This window comes from Gymnogyps californianus, chromosome 9 (genome assembly GCF_018139145.2).
Source record: "Gymnogyps californianus isolate 813 chromosome 9, ASM1813914v2, whole genome shotgun sequence".
NCBI classification, from domain to species: domain Eukaryota; kingdom Metazoa; phylum Chordata; class Aves; order Accipitriformes; family Cathartidae; genus Gymnogyps; species Gymnogyps californianus.
In genome coordinates, this window is record NC_059479.1 from 21,107,437 (window position 1) to 21,122,985 (window position 15,549).

General features: G+C 46.7%; 1 protein-coding gene across 1 annotated transcript in view; it reads right to left on the minus strand.

The window, feature by feature from the left end:
* Positions 1-11,546: 11,546 nt before the first annotated feature.
* Positions 11,547-15,549, minus strand: part of CAPN6 (calpain 6) — a 63,421-nt gene continuing 59,418 nt past the window's right edge. The window contains exon 14 of the mRNA XM_050901794.1: positions 11,547-15,145. Within this exon, the coding sequence (XP_050757751.1) occupies positions 14,963-15,145 (183 nt within the window). The 3' untranslated portion in view covers positions 11,547-14,962. The remainder of the gene's footprint in view (positions 15,146-15,549) is intronic.

Below are 15,549 nucleotides of genomic sequence, written 5' to 3' on the forward strand. Positions count from 1 at the left end.
GGTTTGACCACAAACCCGGGCCAGGGCTGCATTCTCACTTCTTGTGTTCAGCGCTTTTGTAAATATGTGTGTGTTTATTCTCCATCTTTGGCTACTGGTTGGCCGACTCGCACTACACACAAATGAACCCAAGTATTTTTTTTTAGCTGTTTGTGCTGAGTTTCTTTGAGGCCAATGGCTGCACCTCGGCAGGTCTTTCGCTCAGTCTCCCCCCGTGTCCTGCCACCGAAAATGAAGCACATTCCAGTCACCACAAGAAGGGAAGTAAGTACCTGTCTCCTGTTCTCTAGTTGTAGGAAATGTCACCATACCCTATTGTCTGTACGGCAGTTATTTCCAGTATATAGTCATTGCTGTGGCTACTGAATATTCCTCACACCGAGCATGTAAATACATGTATTTCTTAGTCCAGTCCTGAGCAAATCCAGCGAGCAAAGAGCCAGAGAGAGCTCTGTAACACCTACCATTCAAGACAGGAGCCAGTGTTTCTTTGCTTGACGTCCAGGGCATGCACACTAATGCCAGCTTTGCCTTGCTGAACATTATCAAGTTAGTCCACCTTCCCGGTGGACTGTTGTTCAGTCGTGTGCAGACGTGCCACAACTTAATGATGGGTGATGGGGCAAGCTGATGAAGACCCATAAATATAAGTGTTCAACTTTTTTTTTTCTTCCCCCTCTCCCCTGACCAGGTAAATATCTTTAATTTTAGCCCCCAGTTTTCAGGAAGCAGGCAAAGGACAATCTTTGTGTTTCAACAGAAACCATCCAAGGTTTCTTTGAGTGTGATTTGCAATTCAGGGATCTTTAAAACTTCTCTTTGCTTGTGTCTTGTCCTTGAGCTGACAGGGTAATTTGTTTTTCTGGCTGAAGGTTGCAGAATCTTGCTTATACGTCCTCTCTTTGGATGCGGTTTAGAGCCAATTGCCGTAATCCTAGGGGTGCATCATGCGTATAAACCATCACTGGCCTGAGCCTACAAATGGTTGCGTGCACCTTTCATGACAAGAGCCGTCTCAAAAAAAAAAAAGTATTCTAGGAAAGAGAAAGAGGGATGCTGACATGCTCTTCATGGGTGCCCTTTGGACTGCCATGTGGCTATGAGCCTGCAAACTTTGTTCTCGCTGCTTAGCAGTTCTCCCAAGCAAGCCCTTGTGTTCTGCTAGAATCTGACCCTGACTGAGGAAACTGGGTGCAATATCATTAGGTAAAGTTGATAATATGGAAAATTGCTAATTGTTTTAATAACCTGTGAGCACAGTGGCTTTGCACCGGACAGTTTCCCAGCAGACCACGCATCAGCTTCAGCGTCTGTGTGTCAGGTGCCCCCTGCTCTAATTGAGTGGCACCATGTTCACAGCTGCTTGGGGATCACGCTTACGTACAAAGCCAAAAGGACTGCGGCTGGGCGCAATGGTCTGAGCTGGCAGTCGTGAATGCAAGTCAGAAGAGCTGTTGGACACGCGCGCACACACCTTTGCATCACAACTCTCTGATGTTATGGGTTTACGCACACCAGCCACTGTAACAGGGTCTGACCCTAGGATCCTGCTGATTAATCTAAGGTCCGAGTGAAGGTTTCCAATTCCTCTGGTTTTAGTTCTCAGGTGACAGCTCGAGCTGGGTGCCTCCACAGAGGGACCCCTACCCAAATTCACGCTTCTCAGTTACACCCGTACCACCCATCACCCGATCCCCAAGTTCAATCACTTAATTCTAGTCAGTGGTCTCTTGATTTCTTATTGATTTTCACTGTTGCTGGGCTGGCCGCCTTCTGAAGTTACTTCATTCTCTTGGAATTGTCTCCTTGGTCCTTATCTTCTTCATTCCACTCGTATCTGTCGGAAAAGGACCTGGGGGTGTTGGTTGACAGCCGGCTGAATATGAGCCGGCAGTGTGCCCAGGTGGCCAAGAAGGCCAATGGCATCCTGGCTTGTATCAGAAACAGTGTGGCCAGCAGGACTAGGGAAGTGATCGTCCCCCTGTGTTCGAATAGAATCCTGTGTTCAGTTTTGGGCCCCTCACTACAAGAAAGACACTGAGGTGCTGGAGCGTGTCCAGAGAAGGGCAACGAAGCTGGTGAAGGGCCTAGAGCACAAGTCCTGTGAGGAGCGGCTGAGGGAACTGGGGTTGTGTAGCCTGGAGAAAAGGAGGCTCAAGGGAGACCTTCTCGCTCTCTACAACTACCTGAAAGGAGGTTGTAGCAAGGTGGGTGTTGGTCTCTTCTCCCAAGTAACAAGTGATAGGACAAGAGGAAACGGCCTCAAGTTGCACCAGGGGAGGTTTAGATTGGCTATTAGGAAGAATTTCTTCACCAAAAGTGTTGTCAAGCACTGGAACAGGCTGCCCAGGGAAGTGGTGGAGTCACCATCCCTGGAGGTATTTAAAAGACGTGCAGATGTGGTGCTTAGGGACATGGATTAGTGGTGGACTTGGCAGTGTTAGGTTTATGGTTGGACTTGATGATCTTAAGGGTTTTTTCCAACCGAAATGATTCTATGATTCTATCTGCCAGATTCAGCTAGTTCCATGTTAGCAGCATTAGTTTTATCAAAAAGTTTACTCTCGGTCAACTCTTGTGGCCTAAGGCTTCAGCTACTTTAGCTACTAGTGCTAAGCTGCTAATGCTAAACGAGACTATTCGGAGAGAAGAATACAGTTTATCAAATTTCTTCTATAACACTGAGGGAGGAAGCATATGAACTGAGAAAAGGAGTATTGTTTGTGTGTCACCTCCTCTCTGTCCTTCACTCCTTTCAGGGGCTTGAAACAGAGAAGAGTTTTCCTAAAGAGAAATTAAGCAGCGTGCTACCTCTCACAGGTCTTGCTCTTTCCAGTCTCTGTGCTTGACTGATCTTGTCTCTCTTTCTGTGCCCTCTGTTCTTGCTGTGCTCGGTGGCTGCCAACCAAGACTCTCTAACTGGCTCAGATAAAGTGCTTGAGATCCTCATTTGTCTGCCCGTTGAACTGCGTGTTTACACCAGCCTTTTGAATCTGTAAGCTTGGTCTGCAGAGGGAGTTACCACCTCCATTTTGTGCATAGCCTCCAAGAGCCCAGGGCCTGTTGTCTGAAGTCCACGCTTGCATTGAGGGTTCCCAGATGCCTCAGGCTGGTGTGACACTGTTGCAAACGTGAGGGATAGTGGCAGGCTGTTGTTTTTAAAGTCAGGTCCTGCTGCTGCTGCATGTTGTGTGTGTCATTTGCCCACCCCAGGCGTAGACTTAGGGATCAGATACAGGCACTGCTGCTACTCCCATTGAAGTCAGTGAGAATTTGGTTGTTGGCTTCAATGACAGCAGACTGGTTGCTTAATAAGCGGGTGCTGATAATGCCCTGGGTACCGGGGGCCGGAGGCATCCCTTGGCTGCGTGGGTGGAAGGGAGCTGCCCATTTTTCTTATCCTCCATCATGCAAAGCTGTTCAGGTCAGAAGTGGGTCAACATCGCAAACATGAAGCATGCAAGTCTCTTACATCCATGTCTGCTGAGATTTTTGACCTTGGAGCTTAAGGTGCACAAAGGCAATCGCTTTTTGTCACACTGTTTATATTAGTGTTAAGCAATGCTGCTAAATCAGTCTGTAGCACAGCAACAGGGGAAAAAAAGCCTCTCAGCTCTTCAGGCGTGGCTCTCATAAGCTGCCGGTATCTGCCTTAGCAGGTAAGCAAGTAGAGGGGGAGCTGCTCTAGATGGGAACTGGTAGCAAAGGACTGCGCACACCATAGCCCCCAGTGAAGAGAACACCTCCTCCTTGGGCAGAGCCCAAATCCAGTGGGGGAGTAACTGGGAGTTACGCTGGTGCGCTGGTGCTGCGTCTGTGCTGCAGATGCTGTGCAGACAGACATACGGTTCGGGAAGATCTGCAAAAGAATTCTGCAACTCTTGACTGGATCAGGATGTAACCAATGCTAAACTCCAGTTTAGTCCGAAGCAACCAGTTTACACCTACACTGGTGTCTGCTAGATTTTTTTTTCTTCAGGGTATCCAGACAAAAGAAAACAGAGGAGGAGCCTACATTTTCATTGTTTATCAATCAGAAATGTATCTCATTTTGCTGTACATTCCTTTTTTAGGACGTGTTATCTGTTTAAAAAAAAGAAAAAGAAAAAAAGAAAAGAAAAAACAGAAAAAAAGAAAAAGATAAAAACAAAAAACAAATGTGTAGTGAAAAATCTTCTGTAACTTTGGATTAAGAGGTAACTGATCTTTTTAAAAAGAGAACTAAGTTATTTACTTTGTAAATGTGCTGATGGCATGGTTCCATCTTACTGACCTCAGCATCCTTTTTTTTAAGATTTTGGGTTTTGTTTCCAATATTAAGTTATTTTAAATTGTGGTTGAAGCAATAGAAAATTGAAATATGGATTGTGCATGACTGTGTCTTGAGTGTAAAAATATTGCAGTTTGAAACTTGGACCTAAAGTATTGCAAATAAAAGTTATAAATACCACTGGATTGTGTGAGTGCAACTTTTCCCGTAGGATTTGCTGGTGCTGTTTGACAAAATAGTGTCAGGGCTGGCTGAAGTAACACCAGCCTCGGTCATCTGCAGAGTCAGAAAGACTTCACCTGTATGGCTCTGTGTGGGTGTAGCTTTGTCCTATGCCACTAGCGTATGATGTCATGAAACAGGACTTAACATGCCACAGGCCCATTCTACCCTCTGCTACTGGAGCTCCTTGTATCTTGTGTCTGCAAAAGCAGACAGACTGCCTTTGTACTGCTCCCCAGTTTGCACAAATCCAGAGTGCTGTGATTTTTCCAATGTGTTGTGGCTGCGTTGTTCCATACTTAGAAAGAACCAACACCCCCTCCTGATGAGTGCAGTTAGTTAGTTACACAGATGGTGATTAGCCACATTTCCTGCCCAGAAATCTTTAAAACTGCTTACTAAGCACTAGTCACTTCAGCTCTTGTACTGCTGGCTCACACAAAGCTGTGAAAAAAATCACCTGGCCACCTGCTCCAAAGTTACGTGATGCCGGAGTTAGAGGTATGTAGGCAACCTGGGCTCTAGCGTGTGTACTGGGAGTCCATCGTTGCCTGCTGTGCTGTCTGCGTAGCCATGGGCTTATCTAATAGATGCTCCATCTCTGAGAGTTGGCTCCAGCACCCCTGGCTCCCACTCAGCCGTCCCTCCTGCGCTGCTGGGGTGAGGCGGGTAACCCGAGCAGAGGTGGGAGAGGTGGGACTGCTGCGCCCGCTAACCGCGGGGGGCTCGCCTGTCCCACCCGTGGGGAAGCCCTGCCAAGGGTGTATGGGCCACGCGCTAGCAAAGGGCTGTACCTTGGCCACAGAGAAGAGACAGATAAAATAGGTGTCTGCACACTCACGCGCACGTGGGAAAGCTCCTTATGCAACTGTATAACCCACGGTGTCCCTAGGTAGCTTTATGTATGCTATTCACCTATATATGTACGTGTCCTTCCCCCTCAGACAGTTATGTAACTAGCAATTTATATATGTGCATTTTTAAATATGTGTGTACACACACACGAGACCCTTATCTAACAGTAGCTCTCCATAGTGTGTGTATATACGTACACAGAGAGCAAAACAAATAACACACTCTCTAGTCATCTATATACGCTATAGTATACAATGTATGTATTTTATAACTGCATAAAAATATGTATACACACATGCACCCGTATATTAAAAAAATACATTTATTATAAATGGCAAGAGAGTGAGGTAATTATGTACTGGGATCTATCTTGTGCATGTGTATAAAATAGATGAACATTACTACACTACTAATAAAAGAAGACAGTGAGAGAAAGCATGTTATATGGTTATAAAAAGGTCCCACAGAGAGACCCTTATGTAACTAACAGGCTAGCCCTTTACATATACAATATATACATATATTAAATATATGTCTGTCTATATATTTACAGAGAGAGCATACCTTATGTGACTATATAACTCACTCCAGCCCTATATATCTATATATGATATACACATACAGTGAGACCTTTATATAACTGAACAAAAGCTTGTGCTCTAGCTATCTAGATATGGTATAGCATATATATAATTTTATAGACATATGTACGGACATATATATATATACACACATATATATGAGACCCTTATACTCTCTCCCTAGTGATCTATTTATATATATGCATTTTATATGTATACACACAAATACAGTGAGACCCTTAGAACTATACAAAACTTTCTAGCTATCTATATGTATGCTATAGTATATACCATAATATTGTAGGTATGTATAATATAGCTATGTATTTCTATATGCATATATACACATATGTATAGCTATACATATATCTATACATATAGAGCTATTAATATATGTGCCTACCTACATATTAATATACGGTATAGTATATAGACTTATGTGCTCGCTGTGTGTATATATAATATATAGTAATTTTTATATATAGAATATCTATATATAGACCCTTATATAACTATATAATTCTCACATTTTTATGTATTATATGTATATGTATATACACAGAGGCACTTATATAACTACATAACACACTACATATTATACATATATAAATACCGTTATAAACTATGTATATAATATATAGAGATTGCTAAAGCGAGTGAGGGAGTGTTATATGGGAGGGTGTACGCAAATGTATAAAATACACATACACACAATGTAGTATCTAATTATTATATTTATAGATAGCGAGTGTTTTATAGCAGTATAGCCATACATGTACCCTATACTGTATATAGCTGTCAAGCAAGAGAGAGACGGCGGGGCAGGGGGAGGGGAAGGTGTGCAAGCACACATGCCTGAGCACACACACCCTTAACACAAGCAGGCAGCCAGCGTGAAAGTGTTCTAGAGTTATAGAAAGGTCGCTATCTATATGTGTGTGTGTGTACATATTATATGGGGGAGGGGATGTATGAGAGAGGGAGACCCTGCTATAACCATGGAACCCTGTAGCTCTCACTAGCCATATACATTATAGTATGTATATGAATACACATGCCCACTAAAGACAGAGAGACATATAACTAGCTAACACACACTCTCTCCCTGGCTATATATATTAACAATCACATTGTTTATATATTTTACATGTGTGTGCGCATGCACATGCACTCACACGCACACAAGCGTGTGCACCCCCCCATATAACGCTCTCAAGCCATAGCCCCTTACATAATGCTCCCTTCTTAGCTATCTATATATAATATATTTTTATGTATACACAGAGGCCCTTCTATAAATGTTACACACTATATATATATTATATCGTGTATAGTACAATGTATGGTATCTTCTGTAAATTATATACTATATATATATATATTTTGTGTGTGTGTGTATGTGTGCACGCACACACACGTGCATGTGCACACAGAGCCCTTCATATAATTCTCTTTAGCCATATATATAATTGTAAATATTTTTTTAAATATTAAAAATAAAAATATTTCAATATATATAAAAATATTTTTATACACACACCCTATATATGGGGGAGGGGGGAGAAAGAGACACCCTTCTATAACTATGTAACTCTCCATTTTATACACAGATAGGTTTAGATATGTATATGAAAATATCTTAATATATGTATATATAGCTATACGCAGATAGACAGCCCCCCCAAATACATAACTCTCTATATTCTATGTATATATACAGAACCCTTATAAATCAATATCCATCCATGTATTTTTAATGTATCTATACATGTAGATATAGCTATGTGTGTGTAATTATATGTTATATATTTTTTATATATAGGAAAGAGCATCCGAGCAACTTACATAACTATATAACACTTTATCTCTCACTATCCATGCATTTTTTTTTTTATATATATGTGTATATATGTATGTACAAAGACATATACGAGAGAGAGCAAAAGACCCTTATAAAAAGAGACCCTTATATAACCGTGTAACACACACACGCACTCTAGCTATATTGTCGCCCTGACAATATCCACCCGAGGGTAAGAGAGCTGGCTGACGCCGTTGCGAGGCCGCTCCCCATAATCTTTGAGAAGTTGTGGAGATTGGGGACGTCCCAGAAGACTGGAAGAAGGCTCCTGTCACCCCATCTACAAAAAGGGCTTCAAGGAGGATCCAGGAAATTACAGGCCCAGCTGTCTTCAGTCCCTGGGAAAGTTACGGGACGAATCCTCCTGGGGGCTACCACAAGTGAAAGGAAGCACGTGCCTGGGAAAAGCCAGCACGGATTCACCAAGGGCAAACCACGCTTGACAAACCTGATCGCCTTCTACGACAAAGTAACCTGCTCAGTTGATGTGGGGCGAGCGGTGGACATTGTCCCCCTGGATTTCTCCAAGGCTTTCCATATGGTTTCCCACAGCTTCCTCCTAGAGAAACTGATGCTCTGCGGTCTAGACAAGTGGCCTGTGCAGTGGGTGGGGACCTGGCTGACAGGCCGCACCACGAGGGTGGTGGCAAATATAGCTCCTTTTCAAACTGGCAACCTGTCACAAGTGGGGTCCCCCAGCAAGCGATATTGGGCTCAACGCTGTTTAATGCCTTCATAAGTGATCTGGCTGATGGGATCAAGCGTATCCTGATGAAGTTTGCTGATGATACCAAGCTGAGTGGGGAAGTGGACACTTCAGAAGGGAGAGCCACCCCGCAGGAAGACCTGGATAGTGGTGCTAACAAGAGAGTGGGCTAACAAGAACCTTATGAAGTTCAACAAGGACAAGTTGCACCTGCGACAACATAAGCCAGGAGTGCAGCACAGGCTGGGATCTACCCAGCTGGAGAGCAGCTCTGTGGAAAGAGACCTGGGGGTCCTGGTGGACAAGCAGCTCAGCATGAGTGAACAGTGTGCTGCGGCAAAGCAAGCCAACAGGATGCTGAGTTGCATCAACAAGGGCATCACCAGCAGAGATAAAGAATTTGTCATCCCACTCAGTGCTTGTCAGGCCACACCTGGAATACTGTGTTCTGTTTTGGTCCCCGCTATGCAAAAAAGATGTGGACCGGCTGGAGAGGGTCCAGAGAAGGGCCACAAAGATGATCAAAGGCCTGGGAAGCCTGCTGTAGGAGGAAAGGCTGAGAAAACTGGGTTTGCTCAGCCTTGAGAAAAGAAGGCTTAGGGGAGACCTTATCACCATGTTCCAGTATTTAAAGGGTGCCTACAAAGAAGATGGGAGGCTCCCTTTTTACAAGGAGTCACAGGGAACAGAGGAGGGGTCATGGGTACAAGTTACTCCTGGGGAGATGGCGATTGGACACAAGAGGACAATTTTTCACCACGAGCACAATCAGCCATTGGAATAATCTCCCCAGGGAAGTGGTGGATTCCCCAACATCGGACACATTTTAAGATCCAGCTGGACAGGGTGCTGGGCCATCTTGTCTAAACTGGGCTGTTGCCAAGAAAGGTTGGACGAGATGATCCTTGAGGTCCCTTCCAACCTCGTATTCTATGATTCTATGTATTATAGAATATATACATACATGTATATGTGTATACATACACAGACCTTTAATGTTACCTCTCTCTAGCCACCTGTATTATATACTGCCTATTTTTATATATTTTATATACACAGAGACCCTTCTATAAATATAACACACTCTATCTGTACTATATATATTTATATATGTAGACATGTTGTCGCAGAAGAGTCAGAGGTCACTCAGATCTGTGTGTGTATATGTGTTTTACATACACACGTATATAAAATACATTGGGGGGGGGAGAAGCCACACTGTTACAGAGAGGCCGCCCCTCGCCCCCTCGCCCCGCCATAACGCCGCAGCCCTCTCCCGCCACGTACGTGCCACGCACCTCCTCACAGCCGCCCCGCTCAGCCGCCGCCCCTTCCCGCCGCGCCGCCCCGCCAGCCCACACGGGGAAAATGGCGGCCGCCCCCCCCCCCGCGGGCACCGACGGCGCCGGGAGCGGGGCGCGGGCGCCCCCAGCGGCGGCGGGCGCTCACGGCACCGGGCGGCGGCCTCGCGCAGCCCCCAGCCCCACCGCCCCGCGCCTCCCCGCAGCTCGGGGGCGGCAGCGCGAGCGGGTGGGAGGCCGCCAACGTCACGAGCCTGGAATCAGGCAACGCGTGCATTTACAGCACGGGAACGCGGCGGTGGAGGGAATTAAGGAGGCACACATGGCCGGAAGGGCCAGCCGCGCGACGCGGGAGTCGCTCCGCAGCCGCCTGTCCCGAGCGCGAGGCGTGGGTTTGGTATGTTCCCTGCGAGGCCTCGCACAGCCGGCGGCAAGCTCTGCACCGGTCGGGGCGAGGAGGCGTTGTTACCCGCCATGCGTGAGCACATGGGCACCGACCTCCGCGCAGCACCTAACGCCTCCCGTCGCAGGGTTCCCCCCCAAAGGAGAAGGGATCTGGCCCTGTTTGTTTGCAGAGGTCGCACTCCTGTGGGAGCAGCTCGCACCGGCTGAAGACCCCACTCAGCCGCTGGACCTCTTTCCCAGCACAGCATTTCCCATGTCCAAGCCATCACAAGCGTGGTGGCCCTGGGACGGGCAGGAGGAGAAATGCAAAGGTACACGCTGTGGCTCCTAGCACAGCACGTGCCAGGCCATGCCAGGCTTCATGCTGACTCCTTTGGAGTAGAAAAGAAAGACCTTCAGCCTTCATAACTCATAGCCGACACGAGCAGTACTGACCTAGCACTACCAAGAGTTCGTTGTTTTCCTCAGAAGTCGCAGGAGACGATAACACTCTCAAATGCTGGCTGGAAGGTACAGCTCTGGCTGCTCACCGTTGACATCTGGGACCATCCTCTGCACCCCAACCAGGAGGTGATGCTGCGGGAGTCAGGCTATCTTATCATCTGCCCTGCAGCCATCCTAGAGTGAGAATTCGAAACAGTGAGGATTTAGTTGAGACAAACAGCAAAAACGTGGGTGGAGTGGAGCTCTTCTAGCCCCAACCGCACTGCTGTGTGCTGTGCTCAGCAAAGTCAGTCCATTATTCCCCGCAGAGGTGACTGGTCTGGTGTGCCAGAGGAGACTAATAAGCGTCAGCCTAAGCCTAACGGGGAGGAGAGTCACGGGGACTCACAGAGCTCATCCTGGTGGAGGGAGGAGGGAAAGGGAATGGGAGCACAGCAGTGAGGACAAAAACTGGGCTTCACTAAAATAAATAGCATTTTAAGTAAACAATACAAATAAATAGCACTCTGCTTGGGGCTGAGGGCTGGAGAGTGGGTCTGAACTACACCGTAAAATCTAACAGGACTCCTGAGACACTGCTGTTGTGCAGCCAGGGACAGGATGAGACGCCAGACCTGGGGCTTGGTCTTCCTCAGGGTGAAGGACAGCAAGGAAGGCTGTAGGACGATGGAGACCACGTTGAGCTGGGAACGCATCGGGGGAAAGTAGGGAGCAGTTGTGAAGTAAAAGGCAGGCAGGGGGGAGAACTGTTCAGTGAACAGCTGAGATATAGATATGTTTTTCTTTTCCAGAAAGCTGAAAAATGTCATTTGGGGTCATCTCAGAATGATTTCTTTTACCTGAAACCAATTGTTTCATTTCACATATTACTGAACACGTTTATTTTTTTGTTAACCTTTTATTTAGGTCACTTTATATTGAAAAGTAAAGAAAGGTTGAAATTAAACATTGTCCAACTATTTCCCTCTGTTTTAATTTTTGGGGGCCAAAACTCTCTGCTGAAGGTGGCCCAAGTGCGTACATAAATGCAGTCCCCCACAAAAAAACCCTTTGTTTTCCCACAAGTTATCATTAATTGTTAAAAAATACTGCCCAGATCTGGTAACATTTGATCTTAAATTCCTGTGTCTGTCTGAAAAGGCAGTCCTCTTATCATGTCAAATATATCACATGTACCTCCCCTGTAAGCCAAAAACCCACGGAGCTGGCTTTGCTTTCAGTGCATGGCAAGATGTACAACAGGAGAAAGAGACCGCAGAGCAGTGGGCACTGTCCCCTGCCCAGCCTGGGCTCTCTTGCAGGGAGCAGGCAGCAGTGCAAGCCCCTTTCAGCCTGCTCTTGCCTTGGCTTCACCTGGGATTGCTCCCATCTCCCACATGCCTGGGCGGGAGGAGAAGCCAGAAGCCTCTGTAAAGCAGCACAGCCAGTCTTATTCCCAGGTTGGATCAGCTCCTGCTGATGGGCAAATCCTGCCGGCTCCAACTACTTCCAAAAATGAATAAATGCAGAGGAACAGATATTCTGCTTGATCTCAGCACGCCTGAGCCTTCCACAGCTACCAGCACTGGACTGCGATACCCTCAGGGCAACGCTGAGAGAGCAACAGAGCTCCATTTCCAGCCTGGCCAGCGCTGGTGTTCAAGGGCCCCCCCGTCCCCATACCATGGGGACAAACTGTGGGAATGTCTTGAGCTGACACAATTATCAAGACCTAAAAATCATCACCTTTACCCACTCCACCCCGACTTCCCTCCTTGTCAGGCTGTACACGACAAAGAATTGCTGGTCAAGCTCCCTCTGCCCCGCTGATGCTGGGGACGACCCTTACACAGATGCTGAAATGGGGTGGCAGTGCCGGGAGCTGGAGGCCAGGGCTGCGGGGCTCAAAGGAAACAGCCAAGGGACCCCCCCTCCAGCTAGGAGACAAGATGGCTTTGTGCCCTCGATGAGCTCAGGCAAGCTCTCGGATCAGGCAAATACTGGGGCAGGGAGGCAGAAGCCTCCGGTCTCCTGCCGGCTGCCTCAGTTTGCAGATGGGAAAGCAGCCTGGCCGTGCTGGGGGCCATCTCTGAGAGGAACCTTCTTCAGGCTAAACACTGACCCAAATCAATCAGCTGGCCAAGCCAACCCCTCCTTACTGCACCCATCTCATACGGAACAGCCCCTGGAGAAAAGTCTGTCTGAAAAGGGGGTTATATGACATGACCTATTCTGCTCTGCCTCAGTGTGCTCTCCTGCACGCCTTGCTGCCCTACGAATTGCAGTGCGGGGCTTTAACCATGCTGGAACGCCAGCATGGTGCTCTCCACCCGTATGGTGAAGATGTGCCAACGGGCTGCACCCACCCCTCGTGCCATGCTGCTGAGAAGCAGCTACCATGGCATAAAATAGTGTGTGAGGAAAAGCGAAGCAAACAGGTCTTAGTGCAGGGCTAGGACAGCCCAGACTGAGTTGTAGTTCCCTGTGTGGCTTGCCCAAGCTCTGGTCTGTATGAGAAAGTTCATGCTTTTTAAAAAAACCTGCCGTTTACAAACATATCTGAGAGTAAGCAACTCTGAAGCTATGAGTTTACAGAGAAGAATTACGCTTGCCTGTGGGGCTGTCAAACGCGTGTAGTTCACATTTGACAAATGCTCTGCGTGCAAAATGGCTGGAGCCCAAGCTATTTAAAAAGAGAGCTGGATTTAGGTACTTGGTACGTGCAACTAAGCTGATGGCAGTATAATATCATTCGTAGCCTTACATTCCATCCCCAACATGTCAGAGAAAGCATTTTCCTACCACAGCAATGATCCTTTTGGAGCCCTGAGGAGACTTCAAAACCTTTTGTGAAAACATTAACTCTACTGAGGGCCATTTTATAAATTATAAAAATTGCACAAAATGGCTGAAGTGGTTACGAGGTACACAGAAATCCAAATTTCCTGGCTGTACAAAAGGCAGAATAGTCATCCCTTAGCTTCACTTTCAAGACCAGAATTTGCAGCCATATAAAATCCATTTCCGAGAGGTCTAACACAGTGAGCCTCTTACACCGCGAGAATCACTGCACAGCTTGACAACACGGAAATGTCTGCTATGAGGAAACCCTGCCGTCGGGCTATATGCAAAAGTTAAAAGAAAGTTTGTACCGGAACCCTGCTTTGAAGGAAAAGTGAAACGATACCTGTCCTCCATTATACCCAAGTTAAACTTTGTCAAAGACGTCAGCTCTGTCAGCAATAAACCGATGCAAAATTTCAAGAGTGAAACCTGATACCTGCCAGGGCACAGCATCTTTGTTTTACAAACCCATCCTTGGCATGAGCTAATTTTGTCCTCTTTCAGTCTGGTGCTACCCATCACATCTAATGAAGCAAAAGAAGTGTTATTCCATTTTTAGCATCATGTGGATTAAACAAAGCCTCCTTACCAAAGAGGCTCCCACTACTGAATTTGTCCTCTGAGCAAAACCACAGCTGAATTGTGAGGTGCCCTTCTCTTGGCCAGAGATATCAACTTGTGAGTCAACAGCTTGAGGTGGAGAATAGAAGAATAAGAAAGTCAGTCTATCTGAGAGCCTTTATGCGGGCAAAGCTCTTATTTGCTGCGGTGTTCAAATAGGCACTGCAAGACCTGCCCTTCTATTTTAATGTTGCCCTGGCATGCCTGGTCTTAAGGCTGTGACCTATGACTGAACTCCTTGAGTAATGACATTTTAGCCAAGGAACAGAAACATCTGATCTGTAGCAATAACAATGAAATTCATCGAGAATTTTATATGTCTATATGGGGAAAAAAATTCCAATCAAAGCTTAAAAAAATCCCCCTCCCAAATACAGCCTGGCAGTGAACAAGGACTGAGCCATGCGAAGCCACCTTGTGCTTGCCACCCCACCAACCTGCTGGTACGTGACCATGGAGATGCAGCCGTTCCTGCCTGCATCCAGTCCCACTGCTGAGAGCAGATGACGATGTGCTGAGAACCTGTGAGAACAGTCACGTATGCTTCCAGCTTACGTGCCGAGAGCTGCTGAAAGATGCTGCTGGGGAAGACGGTCACATCTTAATGAGCTTATCTGCTAACGTTTAGTTTGGCCGCTCTTCTACTGTATTTGCTATGTCATGAATATATATATGTATAAATATGTATTTTTCCCTCTTTAAAAGCCTCTCTCCCCATTATCCGTGATAATGTGGAGAGTTAAAGGGCTTTTTCTTTTTAAAGCGATTATGATTATGTGCAACCTTTGCTCCCGAGTCATTCACACAGAAAGCACAGACAAGCCCCCCTGCTGCGAGGTGACAGCTCTGTCTGGCTCTGCAGGGCTTTGGTATTCATAGCTCCACGAGGTCATCGCTGGAAAAAACCTTGACGGTGATGTGACCTGGCACCTCGGCTGCTTCTCGGCTGCCTCTCCCTCGGAGCTGCAGAGTCTGCTCTTCTCTGGGGTCACTGGGTGAAGCTGCCAGCACCGCCTGTCCGAGGAACTGGTCACACAAGATGTTGCTGTTCCAGACCTAGAGACAAGGGAACAGAAATAAACCCAGCTGAAGCAGTGCTTCTCTCACACTCCACCTGAACGGGTTGTGCTGGAGGAGGGTCACCCCCATTCACCCCTTGAAAAAGCAGTGAGGAGGGGGTGTACATCTAAATTTAGCTAATTGTCTAGAGAGCATGCGGGAGTTTCTGGATTTGCGTGCTCATTTACATACACTATGCAAATAAGGAGCTAAATGCAGCTTTTTGCTTTCTAGGTCACAGCCTGCCTAGAAGAGGAATAAAAATTACCTGTTTGAGCTCATCAGCAGCAAAAACCTACATGCAATCAGCCTGTCTGTGCCACTCTGCCTGCTTGTGCTCACCTCTGCAGTGTCTTCAGTGCTTTTCCTCTGAGTGTGTTAGAGCCAGGTTCACAGTGCTA